The sequence below is a fragment of the Plutella xylostella genome, chromosome 5, assembly GCF_932276165.1.
Source record: "Plutella xylostella chromosome 5, ilPluXylo3.1, whole genome shotgun sequence".
Classification (NCBI taxonomy): Eukaryota; Metazoa; Arthropoda; class Insecta; order Lepidoptera; family Plutellidae; genus Plutella; species Plutella xylostella.
In genome coordinates this window covers 4,831,317-4,856,133 of record NC_063985.1, presented here as the reverse complement: position 1 = coordinate 4,856,133, position 24,817 = coordinate 4,831,317, and the positions used below count along the sequence as shown (strand labels likewise).

General features: G+C 37.3%; 1 protein-coding gene across 2 annotated transcripts in view; it reads right to left on the bottom strand.

Moving 5' to 3' along the window:
- The window catches only part of LOC105389302 (solute carrier organic anion transporter family member 5A1), a 47,410-nt gene that overhangs the window by 21,238 nt on the left and 1,355 nt on the right, over positions 1–24,817 (bottom strand). Inside the window, exon 2 of one of the 2 annotated variants that reach the window (XM_038112647.2) lies at positions 4,107–4,232. In XM_038112647.2, the coding sequence (XP_037968575.2) occupies positions 4,107–4,174 (68 nt within the window). In that variant the 5' untranslated portion in view covers positions 4,175–4,232. Of the gene's footprint in view, positions 1–4,106; positions 4,233–24,817 lie in introns of those variants that run through there. The other variant, XM_048633093.1, reaches the window with a different exon arrangement.

Below are 24,817 nucleotides of genomic sequence, written 5' to 3'. Positions count from 1 at the left end.
GCTGCACATAATTACATGGTTCTTAATTCATTCGTCGTAGGAGTTATAGTTGAATGTTAGTGGTAGCCACATACGCTCACGCAACGATAGTTGATTCTCTGGCTTCTCCAAGTCTTATGACAACGTAACCGAGTTAGCGGCTATAATCCGTAGTAGAACAATAAAGGTAACGGTAATAGCCTTGTGCCGGGCCACACACAATCTGTTCGTTCGATATTGAGAGTAATGTATAGTTAGATAAGTTTTGCAATCTTTAATTAAATCTGTCCGTGATGGAGAAAAAGTTTTACAGTTACTTAATCGAATTGTTACTCCGCCGTAATGTGTTGCAAGATTTTTTTATACGTATATTTTTACTGATATTCTCCAGTCATTGTTACATTTATCGAACCGATATGTGATCATGATCAACAGTAGTGTGTATTTTTTACCGTTAAATACCGTTATATATTTCTTTTATTTATAATAGTTTCCTAGCTCGGCTGTAGTCCCTTTCTAAGTAATTTCCATAAAACGACATACAGGTTTAAAACAATACATTTACGTATGTAGGTATACACATTTCATACAAATTATACTTGTATATAGGTGTAAACAAAAAACGCCGCCGCCGGCGGCGGTCAGATGCTACACGACAGATCGGCTCCGGTAAACATCCTCGTTATAATCGCTCTACGGCGATAAACCGATCGATGTGAAGGTAATAGTATACCTCCCAGGCATCTATTTTTAACAATTTTTCAATAGTTGAAACTATTCCATGTTTTTTTTTCATATCGCTGACAAAATTGGCCATGCTACCAATCTATGATATGTATTTTTTATAATTTGTTTTGAAAATATAGACCATTTTAAGAAACTAATTTCGTTATTTTTGTATTTTATTCATTACAACTATTTTTAATATTTATTTAAAATTTGGCCGGCTGAATGTACGTAACTTCACATAAATGCATTATAGGATTTATCCTTGCCTGCGCTACAAAAAAAGCAAAAGTGTTACTTAACGTCAGTGAGGTAGAATGTCATTGTCATCTAACTCTAAAATCATAACATTGATAACCCGTCACCTGTCGGCGGCCATTTTGCATATTTCATCATTCAATATCGTTATTTCCGGGATGTAGGAGAAAAATACCACAATTTGTATATTTACTTCATACCTACTTAATATATTATTTATTTAGATAATATTACGAGAAAGAAGATTAAGTACTACTCTGTGTAAAAAGTATCGGGACTGGGTCAATAAAACAAAAATGTTTGTTATTCATCCAAATTTATTTTATCAACTTCAAAGTATGCTCCTTCAAAAACGATACACATACGCCATTATACAGAATTATCCAATCATCACAACATTTTTTTAACACTGTTTCCAGAGTTGTTTAGTACTCGCGGCGATTTTTCCATACATTGCACAAATATAAGAAATAAATGTACAAAATGAGGGCTTAAGGCTAAGAGCATTTTCTACCAGCCAACTTACAGGAGGTACAGGAAAACTAGTACAAAATATTAATTATATTACACCAATAAATTAAAACAATACGCTTCGTTAATCATTTTTATTATTGAATATTTTTTCAATAACGCGCCTCAATGAGGCGAATCGAGCACCAGGTTTTATAAGGATATAAAGGTCGGTTGGGAGCCGATTTAACAGCCGATAGGTTATATGCCATCCTTGTCGTTTTTTTTTACACTTAGTTGAGGTTAAAGCAAGATAAATGTAGTTCACATAGGCAATATCGCTCACTTAAATACGGCAGACCAGTAATATCTTTAGAGATGGCGGGACATAATATGTGGACTATTTATTGCCCACCTTATAAAGGTTGGTCGACAGCCGAGGGGTTAAGCTCGAGGCAAATTTCGAGAGGCAGCATTTTCAAAATGAGCCTCTCTTATTGCCATCGTAGTATCCACTCGTTTATTATTTATTCGTAGTAGAGTTTCAAAACAAGGTAGAAAAGATAAATCTTCTTCTTGTAGTGCCTTTTCACAATTGGAACTCTCTTTGCAGCGCTCTCTATTCTTTACTAGTTTAAATATTTCTTCCACGGTTTTTACACCGGTCCACTCTTTTAAATATTGCACAGCCCCGTCAATTTCCTCCTTCCAGGCCTTCCCTTTCCTTCTACTTTGCCATTTCTATAAATTTAATAAATTTTTCTACTTCTAACTGTAACAAATGGCAAAGATAAATAAACACACGATTTAGACGTTTGCTTTTGACGTTAACAGTTTTTTTGTAGACAAATGCCACAGAGTACTTTGTTAATTGGCAAATGCATTATGTGCATAAATCCCAAAAAAAATCTAATGGTAAGGTCAAATGAAGGTTATTATAATGTGGCAAGTTACTTGGCGACCCTCCTTGCGGGGTGAAAGAAGTGGCGGGGGCGAGGTAGCACGACATGCTACACACGTAGAAAAGTGTGCCCGGATTAATCTCGCGATAGCTTGTAACTATTTCTGACGTAAGTAAAATTTTATTCTATGAGTGTTCCCGTAAATGTCATATTTAGCTTAAAATTTATAGTTTGACAGCATTAAAATTTGGATGTTTACCTTCAGAATATCTACCAATTTGAATTTATTTATGTAAAAGTGTTTTATTTTATAAATCAATTTCCATGTCACTTTCATGTTCACTCTCTGTTTGAACTTGTTCATCGTCGTCGTCATCCTCATCTTCATCATCGTTTTCATTAACTTCAATTATAAATCTAAGACAAAAACCAAAAAACATTATACCTACTTTGAAGTATAATGTACTAGAGTAAGTCAGTCATATTAGTTCAGTGTACACCTATAAATATTATATTATTTATGTTTAATTTACATTAAATTATAAATAAACAATAACATACCTGTCCAATAGATCGTCAAATACTCATCAGATTTATAATATTCGTTTTAATTTTTTATGACATGGTCGTCACAATTTCTCTCCACTTTTCAGGCGAATAATTAGAGAAAAGCAACTCTAAGTCTTTTATCTCTTTATCTAAGTTAGAGTCAATCAACGTTCTTGCGAGCTCGCCTTTCACGTACCGCCACACAAGTTCAATAGGATTTAATTCCAGGTGGTATGGGGGTAGGCGAAGCACGATATGACCATTTTCTTTCAAAATTTCATCAATTTTGTAATTTTTCTCTGTGTTTTGCTCATTAATTACTTTCATTAAATCACATAAATTTTGGTTGCTTTCCTAATTACAAGAACTGACAACTGACGCACTGTCATATGGACTCTTCGTCTTTGTTGTTTACTTTTTCGTATCTGACTGCGCAGTACCAACCTTTAGCCGCGTAGCATGACTGATCCGGTACGCTGTTCTACAAGAAGCCCCTATATTGAGACATTATACGATTTGTTGTTTTTAACGTTATTTTGTTGACGAATTATAGATACCTAATAATAACATAATGATAATATTAAAAAGGCCTCAACACTCATCCTAAGACTAATGGTCTCAGGATCAATGATCTCATGTGGGTCGCACTCAAATTATGACAGACTGTATAAGACATGTGGCCGCCTCGGCTGCGCGGCCGAGACTGCCGTAACAATGACATGCAGTGCACGCGTTGCCCTTCACCGCTACCCCTCCCACTACCCGCTGTCGTCTTGGGTACCTCGTCCCCTCCGCGTCTTTTACCCCGCAAGGAGGGTCGCCAAGCAACTTGCCAATCTATAGTTTTTATTGAATAATTTAAAAAATAGAGACTTAATTTAAAATCTGATAACTAGAAATTGTACAGAAAGCATATTCCTCGAAACGGTTTTAAGCATTCCATTCTTGTTCAGACAGTTAGCATGGCCAATTGTCCCTACAATGAAAAAAACCTAATTTAGTACTTATTTTCGCTTACTTCAATTTTCCCGGTAAGCAGTGAAAAGTAAATAAAAGTAAACTTATTTATGTGGATCAAGTGTGGTGTTTCATTTTCAGAATGTTTCAGGAGGGACGGCTTCTTATTGAATAGATCTCTGCATATTTAATTCAACCACCGCACTGAGGTTAAACTCTTAGCCACAGTGCCATTATAAAATACCCTATCACTAGCCCTAACTCCAAGCTGTATTATCGACTGACCTGTGTCCTTTCCTGTGTTGCGGGGCGGCGTTGGTGCCGCCCGCGCCCTGCTTGTCGCCCTCCGTCATCCCGGGGGCTGCTAGCGCTCACCGCGCGCCCATCACACACTGCACCGAGCCTCTCCACCTGAAACAAACAAAACCTGCTGTAATACACGCCCAAAGTTCAAAAATGTTTTGACTTGTGAAGTTAGGTGCTGTACCCAAACCACAGCTGATATAATTGTTTGTGTGCAAATACTGATAAACAGATGATCCTTGGAAGTCAAGTGTACTAAAAGAAAGACATCTCAATCCGATGTTTGTTTATGATAATGTACGATACTACCGCAGATTGTTTTCTGTTATACTCTGCCCTGTTTTATCGTCGTAAGATGAACGTATATTTGTACATTACCAAACATATTCAACGTACAACATCTGTCAGCACCTGGGTACTTCAGTCCCCAACCCTCCCGGGGACAATATGTTATTTATAACTCTCGACAAACACAAATGAATGGTGGAAAATGTTAACACAGATGTTTCAGAATGTAATTTAGACGAGCTGCGAGCATTAACGCTATTTGCGTCTAAATAAATGTGTACAGAGACTACCGAGTTTTACATCATTTACCCACCGCCCACACTTGCGCTTTCACGTCACGATTATGACTTTAAGGGTCTGCAATAGGGAATCGAGGGTTGGCATTGTCATAGAATTATGTAGTAAATGATGCTCTACAGCCTTGAAAAAAATCACACAGGTAGTTGAAGAGTCTAGCTAGGTGCTGAATCATTCGAATTTAAGTAAATGATTATGGATAACTTTAAATTAATTTCAGAATATCAAGAAAAACCAGTCAATCACACTCCCGTATTGTAACAACTGTGTCGTAATTATAAAGAATTTTCATATGATTTTTATCATATTATAAAGTTAAAGGCTTGGACTAGGCGCTAAATACCTTGTTTTTTAATAAACACACACTTATTTTGTGTAAATTAATCCCAAACTTGAGCCATTTTTTTCCCTCAAATCTTCATACAAATATCTATGGCGGCTTTCTGTGTTATAAAATCATAAACACAAGTGACGTTTGACTCAGTTGGCCGCTGGCCTCCAAAGAAGGGTCACGTCGGTTTAGGCAGCACTGACAGCTCGCGATCTTATCGTGTACAGATACAAAATCACTGCACATTGGTTGTCATTGCACTTTTTCAACTTTTATGACACCAACATAATTTGATTTGAAATTGAGGAAGCATAATTCTTCCAGTATATTCAATACATTAAATTAAATTAGATAGTGTGCAATATTCTCGTGATATTACAGTCTCGTAAAGGTCTGATGAGGAGCAGGAATATAGCGAATGGATCTAAGTGATGACAATACGCACGAACATTAGGTTAGGGATCAAAAATACAGTCTCTTGGTGCTGGTTGAGGTATGGTCTCGTGAGGATCTGATCAGGGCAGTAACACGGTGGTGGCTCAATTTTATTTCAAAGATGCTAAGGTAACGGGTCCATATATCGCGGTATTCAAAATGGCGTCCTTATTTCGAGTTATATTTATTTTCATGATTATTACTCATTTTAATAGGTTTGGATACTCTAAAATTACATTTAATCGTTCATTATCTTTAACTGAAACTACTTGATGTAGTAAATATGTTTAAAATTGCCTAAAATTACTAAAAACTCATGTAATGTGCCGTGAGGGCGACGCCGCCATGTTTTTCATACAAACGCGACCCGGCTTACGTAAGGCCAGCCATATTTAATAATTGTGTTTTTTAATATTTATACGACGTTCAACTTTGTAAATAGTTTATATTTAGTTTATTATATTCTTATACTTACATTAAATTTAAATTTTAACTCTTTTTAAACTAATTTAACCCCTTTAAACTCAAAAACAAAATACCTCGGTATAAGGGCCTGATTTTTATACGTTGTTCCTAACTCCGAGTTACCCTCGGTATAAGGAAAAATACTATGTCATGATTTTTAGCTTATAACTTTACAAATAATAACATTTGAAGTATATGCTTGATTACATAATAATAATGATGAACGTGACAAGCTTATAACCTAATTCGGCGGTACAAAATATCCTCTAGGAATCTTAATATGACACGATAATTGTTGACCCAAAAATCATGGTTACATAGAAAACCTTAACTTAGTATGTATATTTGAAATGATAAAAAACAGTGTTATTTCATCGCTATTAACGTAAGTGATACATAATTTTACCAATATTTTATGTATGATTTGAGTAACAAATCTATGTTGTTTCTAAATCAATAATTTGATAACTCGGAATATGGATTATTAAAATACTTGCTGAACCCCTAATATGGAGTATGACATTTTACATAGGTAGGTACCTCGGAAATCGGAATATGACTACATCACACCTTCGCAGTGTCATCCGATGCCGTCATCAAACCATAAAATCAAGATGAATTAGCGACTTTCTTCCTAAATATAAAAGGGGTGTGGATAGATATGCCTGACTTTACGAAACTACTACTAGATACTACCTACTTATTACTCTTTATAAAAGAAGAAAGAAAGAAATTTGTAGACGTAAAACTTTATTTGGGTGAATAAAATAACACACACGACCGTGGAGTTTTTATAACACTTATATACACAATTGCCTAATTTCATTTCTGTATTTTATTTCCATTATCCTTCTACTTCGAGGTCTGATGGCCGTTGTAATATTGTTATCCCAGAATTCCCAGATAAATGAATGTCCTGTATACTGCATTTCATGTTTGGTTTAGGGGTCTGGTTGATTTTTTCATTTTCTTGTTGTTGTCACTGAAAAATAAAGTAAGTAGGTAAATTGTATGGATAGTTGACAGAATTAAGCTTATCCTTATAAGTTGGTACCCATTTTCACAAAACTTAGTGAGTTTAGAAACGAAAACGCTAGAACAAAAACCTAGGTTAGTAACTAAACTGATGCCATTTTACTGATAAAAACATAAAAATATTTCAATTTTACGTAATTTCCTAAAATAATTCGCACACAAGCTTAACTTATCGATTTTCCAATTGCATATTGCAAATACAAACATAATAATTTAATAAAAGATGTTTGTTTTCTAATGTAAAGACTTAACAAAAATACTTTCAAAGAATAGCGGCAAACTTTTCGGCGGAAAATTGAACATGACGCCGGCGCGCCTCCAGTCCAGCGCGCATGCGCCATAGAGATGTACCTAGTGCAATGTTCCTTGCTTCCGACCTATGCTTGAATGAAAAAATAATCGATGCTGGATCGATTCCTGGGTAGATACTTTTATTATAATCATATTCGTTTATGGTAAATACATTAGGTACTCATCGGAAATTAGTACTGATAAGGTATTTGGCTTTTGTAAGTATTCGATACTTTTCCTCATCCCTTACACATCTACTTTTATTACGTATCATCAACTTTTAAACATTTAAGTAAGAACATAAAATATCGTGGAAAAATTTTAGACCTTACTTAGATAAAAACTATAGTAAAAAATGTTTAAATCATTCGAGTTCAATAATCGATTATATTCGATTACTGTCACTATTTCATCAATTTACCCCATCTCTACTCTATTTTTTAATCGCTTGGAAAAGTCCATAGAACATCATAGAAGCATTATGAATATTTTTTCTAGCCAATGTTACCAGTTGCAATAATGAATTATGAAAATGTTACATAAATAATAGAAATTATCACGAAAACCAATATAAATGGAGAGTATTTAATTCTTTTCATTATTTTCAACTACTATTTAGAATAATTAAATTTATTTGGAGTACTTTAGGGTTAAAAAAGTATATCGATATTTTAGATTGTAATTTCCTTATGTTCATGGCCACACTCATGGAGCCACTGACAGGACTAACTCGGAATATATGGAAGAAACCATAATCCTACCTCGGTATAAGGGCAAATCGACATGTGTAATAAATTATATTTTTTTAAGTATAATTAATGTGTTATCAATGAATCTGTGTTAAGAAATATAAAATTTAACGTATATTCTTACAGAAGACAATATTTCACATCAATATTGATGGTTACAAATGCTTATTTTTCTTACTTACTTTCAAATGTTGTTATTTACCTTGGAATATGGACCCGTTACCTTAATAGCTAAAAGCATCGAGTTTGGGCTATTAAGTATGTTTTTCAGAGAGAGAGAAAGAGATTTTGTTTTTCCTCTGGATGTGTTAGGTTTACTGGGTTTACTAAGTTCATTCTGTTAATGGCATCAAGTTGTTATGTGTTCATAAGTAATAATTATTTATTAACAAAATGCTGTTGATTCTCCACGAAAATGTAAAAATAAATAAAAATAAATTCGTAACGTAAAATTGTCTATGACGGAATTTCTTCTATAGACAGTAGCCACAAAAAAAACAAACGATAGATGGCGTGATTTGAAGATAAAGATACATTTTTTCGACACATAGACAGCAACAACAAAAAAAATACAGATTTAAAGAAAAGAAACACATACTTATACAAAACAACAAAGAAAAAAAAAGGATACACATCAAAATAACTGGAAAAAATATAAGCCCCAATTTACTTGTGTGGGACAGGGAGTACCATAATATTTTTTTTGGGGTACTCCCCATCTATGCGAAATATAAGCTTGATATCTTTACCCGTTTCTGAGAAAAAGGGCCGTGACAGACAGTCAGTCAGACAGACGGACAACAAAGAGATCCTATAACGGTTGCTTTTTTTCTTTTGACGTTCGAAACCCTAAAATTAAGTAAAAATATTATGCTGCCAAAAAATGTACTTACAGGTATTGAAAAAGCGGTATATAAACAAATTATACCAGCAGAGGGTTCACCATTTAGCTGAATGTTACTTAGAAAACGGCCTTGAGTGGCGGTCAAGTTGGTCCCCGCCTGCGATACTTTCCATTAACATTGGGACTCGTTTTCATGTTTTTAGCGTACAGTCAGGTTTTTAGTTTTTTATAATTGTATTTTTTTATTTGTAACTTTTTAGTTGTTTTTATTTTATGAAATTTTACGTCGGTAGGTAGTTCATGATCATTTTTTATTTCAATAGACAATAGAGAGAAAGAGCCCCCCATTATCCGAACGGAGAGTAATTTGTAAAAATTGACGTTCATCAGAAAATTTTATATTTGTACGATGAATAAAAAAATTTGAGTTTGAGTTTGAGTTTGAGTTTTCAATAATTTTGGTGTTGTTATTTAAATACCTTCAATATGCATATTTTTGTAATGTGAAAATCAAGTCCTTTCATTTGATACCTTACACGGCAAAGTTGAATCATTATTTTTTCGATCATCACGTTATGTCCTCAAGAGGGCGCTATGTACATTTTAATGGAACGTCACATAGCCTATAGCCATCGCGCCATCAATACGCTTCTAACAATACCTCATACATCAAAATCTATCAAGCCGTTTAGGCTACAGGAGGGAACAAAGAAACAGACAAACATACATATATACATACATACAATCAAAAAACATTACCCTCCTCCTTCGGCAGTCGGGTAAAAAGGAGTAAGACAGGGGGTCATTCTGAACTTTTGCTCTACGAGTTTTGGAAATTAACAAAAAAAAACCTTTTTCATAGAAACTTTGTTGGACATGTGACTTTTTACCATGGAAAACGAATATTTTTTTTCGCGAATTTGCAAATCTCGTAGAACAAAAGTTGTTCAGAATGACCCCTTGAGTCATCCCCTTTTGGCTTAGTATAGCCCTTTTGCGACACTATGTATTTACTTTGCTTTGTCGTCGGGGTTCAGTTGGCTGGAGGATGCCCGAAACTTATTATCTACACTTTAATACTTTTAGTTACCTTTCTACAAGTAAATACCACATTTGTTTGAGAAAGCTAATCGGGTTCCGAGTATAGAGTAAAGTGGCACCCCTATTAATTTCTACTCTTTCCTGGTGCCTACCAGTGTAAGTAAGAATTATACTTACTTACCCTAAAATCACCCAAAATGTACTTGAACATAATTGTCAATAAAGTTGGCGAGTAAAAGTTTATCGACCCACTGTGCAAACTTACATGTGTGCGTGTCACTGCGTGTGCTGTGTGAAGAGCATTGAAAACCCAAAATTGGCGCGGCACGTCACCCTGTACGGGCCCTTAATCCTCAACTCAAATCGCGCCAAGAGGTGACGCTACCAAAAATTTTATGAAACTTTTAAGACGGATCGTCAATATTGGTTGCTAAGCTCCTGATGAAAAAAGGAAAAAATGTTACAGAATTTGAAGGCCGATAAACATATTAGAGCTTAGAGCTGCTTAATTTCGACGAAAAGTCAAGACAATTTACCTTTATTTCACTGCGAATCAACAAAACTAAGTTAAATACTCCTCAAGTAAAAAGGAAGACCCGATGAGCCGTGATATTTTGTACTTTTTAATTTATTCATCAGCACGCAAATGGTGTGTCGCAGATTCATAAATTAAATTAGGGTCCAGCTTTATCCACATCCATAACTGAGTATATTCCGCGCAGATAAACAACCAACAACTATGTATATTCGTACCTACGTATGACTGTCAATATTCTAGTCTAAATACAGTAAATTTCATATTGTTAAGCCCGTCACAGACTTAGCTATAATATATATTAATATATGTTTATAGCTAGGCATATTACCTAATATATATTTTCTATACATTTTCGCAGTGACCGCACACTCAGCTATAATATATATTTCTGTGACGTCACCAAGCGACACCGTAATATACATGCGAACACTAGGACGACCATCAATTAATGAAGGCAAAATAAATATTTCTCAGTGTGTGGTAGCTTGCTATAATATATATTATAGTACGGTATATTCATATATATTATAGCTAAGTCTGTGACGGGCGTTAGTAATGAAGCAGTGATTAAAAATGGATCACCTTGGGTGAGTTTAGTTGGATTATTATTACAATAATAGCAGATTGCACCGTAACAGACCCCCCATTGAGATCATCTTGTTCCAATTGAATGGCGTCTTCAATAACTTTGCATATACTATAACATGCATTAATGTCCGATTGCGAGTATTCATGTACATATTACTTTACTTGGTACATTGCAGTTTTGATAGTTGTGTAAGAGAATCCCCAGCCCATATTAATAAGACATGTATTCCAAACAGTGCAAGTGACCGTTGCGACTTTGTGAGAAACTGCACGGTCACATAGATGCGCGAAATTGCATCGTGTCTGGGTGTACCCGTAATCCCTAATCATCAATTCAGTGTAATGGTTCCCGTTATGAACTTATGATTCACCGACACATGCGACGGTTTCACTTCAAACGGTGTTTTTCCACAAAGCCCGGACCGATCAACGCGCACGTTTTAGGTCAATAAAGTACTTTAGTTCAATTATGTTACGCGTGTTTGTGGAAACAAATCGATTTAGATAATAACGCGACTTTTTGATGCGGAATAATGGACCAATTTCTTTTTCCGACGCAAAAATATAACATGATTTGCATATGGCCCTCTATTTTACTATGCATTAGTATTTATGAGATATGTTTATGTATAATTACCTTATTTTATTGCTGTAATAATAAGGCAAGCATTTCTAAAATATTTTAGTACTGAGCTAGTAAAACAATGCCATAGCGGCACGTGAAGTCGGTCGTTTGAAGTCCCACGCTCGACGCTCGCCGCTTTTCTCAGACTTCCTTGGTATTTATCCTCAACTCATGACCCAACCAGATTTACGATAAAGCAGCTAAGACCTGATATTAATTTACTGTAACATGTATACTAATACGCACGACTGGACTACAATAATATAGCGGTTGCACTACAATAATATTGCAAGTATTGCAACTAAACTATCAATAAAGTAGTATTCCCCTCGTATTACCTACATTGACGGGATAACTTAAAACGTCGACCGACCGTGTCGAATTATCGATAGTCACCGTGGTTGGGCAGCCGCAGCGCTACCGCAACACGTGGCGTAAATAAATCTCTTCTGTTGCAGTGAGGGCCGACCGTATGACAAAGCGTTATCTTATATGAGACACAAGTTCGGCGGGAATGCAGGTTTTTCGAATATAATGAGGCGGTTGCATGCGACGACACAATTTTGAACCGAGAGTATAAATATTAATGGTCGTAAGAGTGAGTAATCTTTGCCTCGGAGCCTCGGTTGCCACGGGGACGTGACGTAAGGCGCCGCGCCGCTCATTCATCGGAACCTCTCATCCGTGAAATCTAGACTATTAAATTGCCTGGATCACGGTAACGGAGTCTTGGGAAAATGATTCACGCAGAGAATACTAATTATTTGAGTGCAGTGGGAACTGTGTGTTATTCTCCGTAGTTGTGTCTCAGCAACATAAATTTGGTCTAGATAAGTATAATGTGTAATTTTTTCCTTACATATTGCCGTAGTGGGAGTAAATAATACTGTAGCTTACATAGCTACCTATAATATTAATAAACATCTGTAGCTACCGTTGAAATCGAAAAACCACAGCCTTTTTAGCGTTTCCTCGCCTGCATTGTTGCATAACAGTTTTGCGGAGCCGTGTCGTGTCGGTGCCAAAAATTTCACTCGAGCGCAATGTCAGCCAGTTTATAATCCCCGTAGAAATGGAAGTCAGCAGTGAAACTGACAATACATCAGCTGCATGCAAGAAAGATTACAAAATTAATTAATTGAGACGTGGTTTTAAATTACTTTTTATTGTATGGTATTGTTAAAATGTTACGCGTTCATCTCGTTGTATCAAAGGTTCACAATTTTAAAAAGTTGTTCTAAGGCACGCTTTCTTCATTTAATGATTCTTGATAAGAGTTTAATGTAAAAATACCAAAGCGTTCGTAGGTTTTAATCATTTAGGTATAATGTGTGGAACAGAAAGTAGGTCTGTACAAGTTATCACTCTCAATCGGGCTTAAATTACCCAAAAAGTGCACGAAGTCCGTTTATGCAACACATTGAATCTGAACAATTAATTGACCAAAGAGTAATAGCAACAGTCCAATCAAAACATCCGGTAGCTGTTGGATTTGGAGAAGTAGCTCGTTATGATAATGCTCCCGCGCATACTAAACCGCCGACAGCAATCAAGAAGTGAAAACGATTTTCTTACTCGCTGTGACGTCACTTACCTTATTGCGATTCGCTTATTGCAATCGTTAGCAACGTTGGCACGTGTTAGATATCCGAATTTGTAGTTAATAATGTAATGGTAATTGTCCGCTCGTGTACTGTGGCTGCTGGATATGCGTGCCACCTCAGGGCCGGGGTCAGACAATCAATGGATCAATAGCAACATTATCCTGATATCTAGAGGTAGTGGTTTCAATTTCCTCCAATAAAGTACCTAACGGATAACGTTTCCGTGACCGTGGAATTATATCTTTTATAGAGAGTATCTCTTTAATAAATAAGTAAACAAGTCAGACTTATAGTCTACTGTTCAGAAATATCTCTCAAAACATAAACAAAACCATATAAAATATAAATAATGATTATGTATTGGAAACTATGAAATCCAGGTTACTGTATCTTTATGTAAATTGCTAACCAAATATGGTGAAACATAATTATGACCACAATAAAGATGACAAGATGGTAACATCATTTTAACTAAGCTATCTTTTATATTTTAAAGATTGTGGTTTCATTATAAATTGTGGAATAAAGTAAAATATTTTATACACTCGCGAGCAACCAAATCGACTCAAGCCTTCACGGCGCACATATACATTGATTTTCCTAAAACGATAAATGGTAAATATAAAAGTGATATGTCATTCGAAAGCTGAAGAATTAGGCTTTCAATTAAGATCAATACCATAAAAAAAAACTAAGCGCAGATTTAATGACGCATTTTAATTGCCCGTCAGTGTTAATTACCTCATTAGGAATCCACGCCTTGCGCTACCTGATCCCGCTATAAAACCTTTCCACATCCGGTGTACCTTATCAGTCGCTTGTTGCAAGTTGACCGGTACACATCTCGTTGCATTGTATTCCTTGTTTTCGCAAACCCATGGATACCACACCAGAAGAAGCTGCTCAAGTTGTTGCCTTGCTGCAACAAGGGTTAAGTCAGCGAGCAGTCGCTGCCCAGCTCCACTTGAGCCAGTCTGCTGTATCCCGAGTATACAGACGGTTCCAAGAGACTGGTGCCTTCAATCGAAGACCAAGAACGGGCCGCCACCGCTGCACTTCAGAGAGAGACGACCGCTTCATTGTCTCAACCTCGCTGCGCAATCGACACCTTACGGGCGTTGATGTGCAGCAAGAACTGAGACGTGTACGACAAGTGGCTGTCAGCGAGTGGACAGTGAGAAGACGCTTGAAGGAAGCCAACTTGACACCAAAAAGACCTGCATCAGGCCCCAAATTGACTGCAGGCCACCGACAAGCGCGTCTTCAGTTTGCTCGAGAGCATCTCGATTGGAGCATTGCGCAATGGCGGTCGGTCCTGTTTACTGATGAGTGCAGAGTGTGTCTGCATGGCAGTGACAGGAGAGGCCGGGTCTACCGGCGTCCGGGGGAACGATTTGCCCAATGTTGTTTCGCTGAAACAGTAGCATATGGCGGCGGTTCCTGCATGATGTGGGCTGGTATTTCTCTAGAGGGAAAAACCGCACTTGTTTTCGTGCCTGGAGGCGGCCGAGGAGGCGGGTTAACAGCTGATCGGTACATCACCGACATTCTACTCGGTCATGTTGTGCCCTATGCAGAATTTGTCGGTGAAGACTTCGTGCTAATGCACGACAATGCCCGCTGCCACACGGCACGAGTCAGTCGGCAGTTTCTGAGAGAGAAGGAATTGCGCACGATGGACTGGCCTGCGCTCAGTCCTGACCTGAATCCCATCGAACACTTATGGGACGAGCTCAAAAGAAGAGTTCGGGCCAGGAATCCAGTCCCTGCAAGCGTGGACGAGCTGAAGACAGCTTTATTAGAGGAGTGGGACGGCATTCCTCAGGAAACTGTCAAAAAGTTGATAAGGTCTATGAGAAACAGGCTGCAGGCTGTAATTAGGGCAAGAGGGGGCAATACAAAGTATTGATTTAAATAAATAAATTTTTATCTTAACATTTTTTGTTTAATTTGTATAATACGATACCCATACCCTTTTTTCCTAAATTCCCGTTTTTCCTACAATTGCGTTCAGACATCATTTATTTCAAAAATGATGAATGGATTTCAATAATAATGATATCAAATTAAAGCTGACATCTTAAGCTTTTAAATGACATATCATTTTTATTATTTCTATTCATAATTTTACTTGTATTAATGTATGTTTGCGCCGTCAAGGCTTGAGTCGATTTGGTTGCTCGCGAGTGTAGTTAAATCATTCTAAATTGATAACCCTTCTTATTGGTTCCGCTGTAGTAGTAGCAGCTGGTAATGAATTCTGCATTTAACTGCTAAAAACATTCCAATTCCTGTAATATACTAGACTAGATTTTAATCTAACGTACCTAGTTAACGTACTTGGTCTTTACGACTACTTCAGTTTTTATGAGAAGGGGGCGGCTGCAGTCAAGGTCTTGGCCGCTGTCACACAGCTAGCACGATCGATATATGCATCAGGGCAATACGTCTTGCCAACTACACTTCCATCACCAATTCATCACAAATGTTACCCACATCGTTCAGGGCGTGTGGGACTGTTCAACAAATCCGCGAGCAATTATGCATGACGCGGAAATGAAGAGCATGGAAATTTTAAATATTTCATTCAGCAGACAAAGTTTGGAGTGGGGCCTGCAGTACCTATATCACAAGTTAATTAAATATGAATCGCCTCTGTCCGCTAAACCGACAAGTGGTTTGGTTTAATTTATTCCATTACAGAGTTTCAAATCCAGACCATTGTGTTCGAAGTGTACCATCTAAGCGTACACCGTAATTACGTTCCTTATAGGATATCCACATATAAATTAAATTAAGCTAACCATAGTAACAGCACCATTCGCTTATCATCAGTTTTCGACAAGTACATGTACCATATATAGGAGCAATAAATCCAATACAGAAATATTATTTGAGAATAATGGATTAAAAGGCTATTTAGACGCTGATATTTGCCGTGTTGCGTACGTATTTATCAGGCAAGGCTGCGTCACCGAGGGAAAGGCTCGGCCGAGGCCGCGCGGGGGCGGACGCCGGACCACTGCCTCTGACTCAATATTTGTATTGCGGAGTGCGGACCTAACCCGTGCAAACAATAACGATATTTAAAATTTAGAGTATCTCATGAAAATATGAGGCAAAAGTAAGGATGAGCCAAGCAACGTGTCAAATGTGGACCAATGGAAAGAGATTTACTCAGAGGGTCAATTTGAACAACTTTTATTCTATGACTTTTGGAAATTCAAAAAAAAAAAAAAAAAAACACGCACTCACGCCTTGTACTAATGTACTCCCTTGCGGGGTAGGCAGAGGTGCATTGCTGCACCCACTTTTCGCCAGAGTGTTATGTTAGTCCCAATGTAATAGGGGGCGGGCCTATTGCCATTTTACGGGCACATTTTGGAAATTCACCAAAAATATAAAATGCTTCCTCCATAGAAATTTTGAAGATCACGTTACCATTTTACTATTTATAAAGTCATAGAACAAAGATTGTTCAGATGCATCCTATTTCCATTGCTCCACTATTTACTGGACACTCTGAAATAGATATGCTGTTTTTAACACAAATTAGATTACATGCATCTACACGAATACAAAGATAAAACACCACCTAGGAATTTGCAACCGGAATTCAAGCTCACGAAATACGAGCATCACGACAAACAAAACACACATACAACAGTCATACATACCGCATTTATTTAGCTTTGCGAACGGGCAGGTAGGTATGAGAGCGCTAACGGTAATATAAATTAGCGGTGTGGATTCATAGGTCCGGCACGGAAACCCGCACGCGATTTTAACTACACCCCGTCCCCATGCCCGGAGGTCACTGTAGCTTTATGAAAACGATGTTTAGAAACAATGTTGCGCTAAAAACGGATTCTATTTCTCTGGATTTAGCGAATGGCGTGGCAGATTTAAAATATATCATTTTAGTAAAGATTAGTGACCTGCCTTAGACATTTTTGTAATGGCTGGCAAGTCGACAGCAGCAGCATACGGGCAGGCTGTGCGTCAACGTCAAGTCTGTGAGCTATACCGGCAGGAAGCGGGATGGCTTGGCTGGACGCCAGTCAACAAATACCAGGTACATTGTGCTGTGCTGCCATTAGCGTGGGTGAAGGCCGTTGTTACGTGTAACTGATACCTGTAAAGATGCAACATAGCCGTGCAACGCGGCCGCCTTCCTTTTTCAATAAATCGTCTTCAACGCAACGTTAGATGCACTTTAGTAAAAAACCGATACATGCGATTACAATCTAGGAAACTGTCACTCAGGTTACGGCAGCACTGAACTCATTTAGCGTTTTTACTGGCCTTTACGTGTTGAACTTTAGATGAATAATTGAACTTTCAATGCGGACAAAGAAGGCTGACCGCAAGAAGTTATTTGGAATACACCAACCGGTTATGCAGAGCAGAGACTGCCCGTGAGTGTGAGTCATTAGGCGAGGAGCTCCAGCGCCAGCATGCGATGTGCACGAGTCATCATCATGCACCCGAGAAAGTTTTTTATTTATTTTATAGTCGTCAACGCCATTATTATCTAACGTCAGAAATAGCACCAAGCGACCGCAGCAGTTTAGAAAAGCTGTTTTTAGTTGCACGAGGCAAGATTGTATCAAGGAAGAATGGTAAAGGCTGAGGCTAACCGCTTCTCCTTCGAACATTGACCTTTTTCTCTCATGAGTTAATTTGCATTTTGCTTTCACCAGAGCGAGTTTACAGCACATGGTAGTGGTTAAGTACAGCTAGGTTCATGAATCATGTAGGGACCAACCCGTTTACGAAGAGCATGCAAAAAAACACAGTTGCTTAAAATACAAATACAAGATCTTCCGACATGCAAGAGGATATTCGATAGCCATGAATTCATTCTATACTTATACTGGAAACGGACTATAATTGGATATAAATATGTATACTTGAGAATAAGGATCGCGATTCGCTTTGCTTCGGGTACGAAAATATGGGACGCGGGATCGATAAGGCGAGCCGTATGCCCCATTCAACGACCTAATGTCCTGACTCGGTTTTATTCCTAGACGCCTGCCCTCAATAACAAGTTCTTAACTTACATCGTACTACTGTGTCCACATTTGACGGAATATTATAATACCTATGTGCTAATGGTTCTTGATTCAATACTGTTGAGAACGAAATGCCTTAAAACCTATCTATGGACCTATAAACTGTGTTATTAAAAAATAATAAACCATTGGTATAAATAATGGGTGATTGATACGGTATTTGACAGATGCTTAGGGTATTTGATCGTCAAACATAATTATGTTTCACACGTGTTTTACATTTCTCTTGTTTTTGTGATATGATTGGTAAGGCTTTCAATACTGAAGGTAACGCATTAAATTCATTGAAAAAAAAAACAGCTGTGCTTACATTATATCATTGAAATTTTCAGAAATGTTGTTAGTTTGATGGCCATATTAGGCAGCCAAGACGCCACGTATCTGGGCTCTGTGTTGATACAGTATCGGTATGTTTACTAAAAGGAGTCCGTTATCATCATTGTTATCATACAAAATAAACAATACGAAGCCTTCTTAAAACATCTGCGCAGAGCTGTTATCGTAAGAAACACAAAACAATAAGAGGACGTAAAACAAGTAAATAGGTACGAAGGCATTAACTACGCAGGTTAGCTTACTGAAACTGTAAAAGGTCAAAGGTATAAAACTTAGCTTTTATGTTCCATGAAATTAAGTTTCTAAACAAAGTTAACATGTTTCGAATAACACAATAGCTGAATAGCCTAGACTGGCCTAGAGATTATTATAATATTGTTTATTGCAAATAATTAAATTTGTACATGTACATGTATAGGCGAACTTAATGCTAATAACATTATCTTTTAGTTAACCTAGATCACGAGGATTTCCTTATCTGGTCCAAATATAGGACATTGGTCTAATTACATTTAGGAATCAAACCACAAAAGAAAAAACAGCCTTTATAAATGCCTGTAAATAATATTCATTACATAGACATAGAGGTAGGTATAGCGTCGAAATTATTATTTTTTCTTTCTTAGTTGTGCTACTACGGCTAACTACATTATAATAACTTAATAACTGTGTTATGTATTTAGATTTCTAGATCGTAAGTAAAGTCTTTGCGTAAGAGTACCGCCGTAAGTACTCATAATACCTACAGAAAGTAGATAATATGTAAGAAAAACATTATAATAATGAAATAACTTCCGTGTTAGTAAATAAACTTGTAATGAACGAGCAAATCATTATTGAAGATGCAAAAGCTGCAGCATTCACAGGTGTAGGGGTTACTAACCGGTACACCTCCCTAGCTCAAGTAATGTATGTAATTATTAGGTACAACTTTTTACAGTAACCCGAGTATTCCCCCTTACGCGACACACATTTCTCAAGAGCTAAGGCTTGGGTAAATAAATAAATCTAAATTTTCTGCTGACTAAAGTTGAGACGTGAGTTCGATTCTAGTTCGGGGCCAGATTTTGGAGGGAGATGTGTGAATGGTGGAAATAGGCCCAGGACTAAAATAATATCCCTGGCAAAAAGTAGCAATGGACCAGACGCGGGTACCACGCAAAGTGGGCAGAGGGCGTTAGTGTTTTATGTAAGTAATGTTGGCTAGAGGGTCACGGTATGCAAACATTCGTGTGGTGAGGAATGTCCCGCAGGTGATCGACCGCGGTCGTCGCCGTCCACGGATGATTCACTCTTGCGCTTGCGCAATCATGTTGAATCCTTGCAACAGATTTTATATATTTCGATTCACAAAAAAGTGTTTGGACAATGTGATTGTGTTGAATGTAGGCATCCAATATAGTTCAAGATTAATTGACACAACTTGAGTCATTTACATTACCTCATGAGAAAATTCGTGGTACATTGAAAGAAGAATGGCACTGAGAATTTCGAATCATAATAAAAGCAATTAAAATGAGGTTATTTTTACAGTTTACAAGTATTGGTTAAAATTTGCCCTCTTTCACATTTACAGCTTATAAACAACAAAATATTTAAAGGCAGCTGACATGAAGACCATAAGTACAATATTATATGTTCAATAAACTATTAGTAGAAGCTTGTATACTTTAATGAGTTTTTAATATGCACTGTTACAGGCAATTTGCAAGCATTATGCAATGATATCAACAAATTTATATTTATTTATTTATATTTAATTGATATCTCAATTCCGATTGACGATAACGTTAGGTTAAACATTGTTACGATTAAACGTTACGATTTATTACAATAATTTAAAACGTATTTTAATCATAACTTTAACAATGCTTTATTTTCGACTCTTGCATCTATGTATAATCATCAAGAAAAAAGCTGATGCGTTGCTAAGGTCGTCTTAGAAGAACGTCCTCTTCGCCCCCTTCAGTGAAGGAGTGCAATTAGAATGCACGCCATGATCCGTCTACATACAAGGCTTTCTATTCCGAACAATACAAAATTAATACCCCGAAATTCCAGCCTTCCATCTCTAGACAGAGGGCTGCATTTTGTTTGCCCTACTTCTGTATTAGTCAACGTTTAAGATGAGACAGACAAAGGACACTTGCGTGTTGATGGAAAACTTCGCGAAGCGGCTTGTATACGGCACACGCTCACCTGTCGTGTTCCATGTCTCGGTAACAGTAAATATCACTGCACATTGCTCAAGCACAGCTTTATTTCACACTGAACAGAGAATGTTAGCATCCAAAATTCTTCGAAAAATCAGACTTGCCACCATAATTCTCAAATCCAAGATTACAATTTTTGCGAATACTGAACTGACCAAAACATTTTGTTACTCTCAATCTGGAACAGCTGGCATGAAACGATACGATAGACGTAATCAGCAACAAGTAAAGCAAACAATACCAACTGCTGTACAAGGGAAAGGCAAAGTTCAATGATAAATGATAATATTTAGCAGTTGGCAAGTTCCAGCCTCGTTCCGATATCGTCGCAATGCGTCGCGGCCGCTGGCAACATGTTCCTTGGACGGAATTAATTCCAAAACTGTTTCGATGATAAAACTACCACCAAAGGAAATCGATAAGGCCTCTATAGTTCGGCAAGGTCAACCGCAGTTTCGCCAGCTGTGATAAATAATTCCGGAAAACTAATTAAATATTCGAATCGCAGGAACATTGTTTCATTGCGAGATTGCATATAAAAAAACGTTGGATTTCTATTTGACGTCATGTGTATCGACTCAAGGCGTTTTTAATCTGGCAATCCTATATCGATAACGAGAGTGTACTATTTTATATTTATCAAATTAGTGTTGAATTTGTTAGAGAAAGAAATATAGTTCCGCAATAACAACTATTTTGCTATTTAATAGTTGAGCAATATATCATGATGATCCATGGTGTCGTGAGCTGGTGCAGCCCCACCCTGGCCCGCAGCGGCAATGACCTTGGGAGGTCGCAGCCGACCTCCACCCCTCGCGAATAGGCCATTCAGACACTTTTTGATTTAAATATAAGTTTTTTAGCGTTTTTACTTTAATGATGGCCTTCGTGAGACCGTAGTTTTTCACTATGCAAAACATGCTATTTTGATAGTTTTTTTAATGAAAGGCTGTGTGCCATGTATGAACCCTACATTTATAAGTAGGTACACAATACCACCTTTGTAACAAGTTTAAAAATATTTTTCTTCTCCATAATTTCCCTGGTGTCGGTCGTGGCAACAACAAACATTGTCAGCAGCGAGTAGCGCCCTTGCTACATCTATTGTTCCTTTGTAAATATAAAGGGGTGCCGTATCTCCGCTGCATCTTGATTCTTGACAGACAGCTAGGTAGATAGAACACCTAGTTTATAGACCACCGCATAGAAAAGCGAACGGCCTTCAATTGCCACCGCTCCGCTCTACACGAGGAAATATAGTAAACAGTTAACACCACACTACCACCGCCTGAACCTACTGACCTTATTTATCAATTAAACCACCACACATTATGTACTATACCTTTGCTCCAGCCACACGATCATTGAACGTAATTGAAGGAGTCACTCATCATTGCATTATGCACTTGGTGTTTGTACAGTAGCGGACACGAACAAAATATCATAGCTTAATAGCAAATCATGTGTAGGAAAACTGTATAGATACTATGATACGTTTAACAGTGTATAAGATCCGGTGTTCACTTGCGTTATTTGTAACAAAAAGAAAGATAATACCGCGGAGCACAATGGGGAAATCTATGTACTTCTAACAGAGGAAGGGGAACTCATATAGAGTAAAATATCTCTAGACTCTCCAATTAGTATTTTCTGTTTTCATTGCAACTGCACCTCCTGATTTCTTGTAAAGGAACTTATGTTATTCACCGGTACATGTATCCGGAGGTCTACAATGGTATCTCCAAATGAATCACATCACACAACACGACACAATATATATACATCGACCTCGCCTTGCATAAGCTTAGATTTTAAATAGTTTCTTAGCAGAGAGTGGTTAGTGGTTACCTTGTATAAAATGTCAGCTATAAAGGCAAAGGGGAAAGCACGAAGCGAACTAATTTGATCGAGAGCTGATCGAGGCGATACAACCTGGATATACTACCCCGTCTAACCTAAGCCTAACTTACTACTAAAATGTCATGCTACAGGATAGTCACGCCTAGCAGTGTAGTAAGTATAGGATAGGCTGATAATTCGAGGAAATAACTCTATGGTGAGAAAGCCATATAATAACATTTATCTTAAAGATAACGAAGTTTTAACTTCAAATTAACTAGTTTATTTTGTGGTCAGAAAGTAGTATGACCGGCGCGGAGTCGCTTGCAACACCGTGTCGCTTGCGTCAGAGCCCTACTAGCTGATCCACCGTGCCCATTCCGAAATCTACAATATTTATTTACTAACACAGCTGAAATATTTGATAATACCTACCTGATGAAAGATAAGCTGCACAGGAAGCAATCAAGTTTTGATAGCTATCGTTTTAATCAACTATGAAAATTAATGATGTTGATTTTTCCGAACTATTATTTATAGGGTAATTCTTACGTACCTGCCTAAAGTACACGTACTGACTGAAATTTTCAGGGCGGTATTGTGTTTTAACGAGTAGCTATGAATTCACGATTACGTTATCTATGATTATTTTAATAGTACAGTATGGCGTAGTTATATGATTTATTATTGTGTATTATATTAATACACATAACAAAACATGCATAAACCTTTCAGTCTACTTCATAAACTTCAGAATACGTACAACAAGGGTCTTCCATACCACGGCGCACCATACCACATCAGTTGACCTGCATTCAACTCCTTCCGATGTTTGCCAGGTATCAGTTCCTGGCTGACCGGCTGAAGTATCTCTCTAATTCCGCGTTCACATTTAGATGAAGTGTTCGATTAGCTGTTTGCTGATCGCAAAGAGCGCATCGCTGGCAGCGGACCACATCGCGGCGAGACGGAAGCTCCGTGACCCACATGCACACGTACTTGGCGTGTAACGTGCTAATGTTGCGGCCGGATTTGCATCGGTCCCGTTTACCACTCGCACTCGCACGCACTGTCAGAGAATCACGTACCTAGCGCACCTATTCATGCACGAAACAAAGAAAACACGGGCGGCCTTGAGCGATCGATGTTGCAAGCGGCGGAAGGGCGGCTGGTGCCCCTAATAATGTCACTCTGATAAATATTATGGATGTGACCTTTGTTTTAAGTCTTACTTTAGTAGGGGTTTAAACACGTGGGGTAATTTCTAGCTGTTGCTGGTGATCTAGTGAGCATCTATGTTTGCAAAGTGTAGTATTATGTATTGCTATGTTTACCTATATCTAAAATATATTTTAATTAGTATATCAATATACATACTATAAATCATTCTTCTTTTAAAATGGTGAAATTCAAATCATAAGATGATCACGAGTTTCAGAAGTTATAGGATAGTAGTGGCATCTCCTATTGTAAATACTTGGTACTAATATCCCTATTTTTCTACTCCACTCACTTATATTTATTCTTTTCTGTAAGAGCATACATTTATAAATTACATGAATTTGCCCATATTATACTACACATACTATGTTAATTTAAAATAAAAAACCGGCCAAGTGCGAGTCGGGCTCGCGCACAAAGGGTTCCGTAGCAGCAAATATAATAATTAACCAAAATTACAGTTAAATCAACCTATCTCAAAAACTATAAGAGATACTTTGATCAAACCAAAAATCGTTGAAAGAGTTAATTAGCATGCATCACCTCTATTTTTTTTAGAATTTTATACCCCGTAGTGATAAAAATAGAGGGGGGGGGGACATACTTTTTACGACTTTGAGAGCTGATATCTCAAAAACCGTTCACTTTAAGAAAAATGTTTTTTAGAAAACTTTATATCATTTTAAAAGACCTTTCCATTGATCCACACGGGTATGTACATCGAAAAAAAAAATTTCATCCCTCAGTTACATGTATGGGGGGCCCCACCCCCAATTCTTTTTTTTACTATTTAGTGTCATATTTTTGTAGCGGTTCATACAACACATATTCCCATCAAATTTCATCACTGTAGTACTTATAGTTTCCGAGTAAAT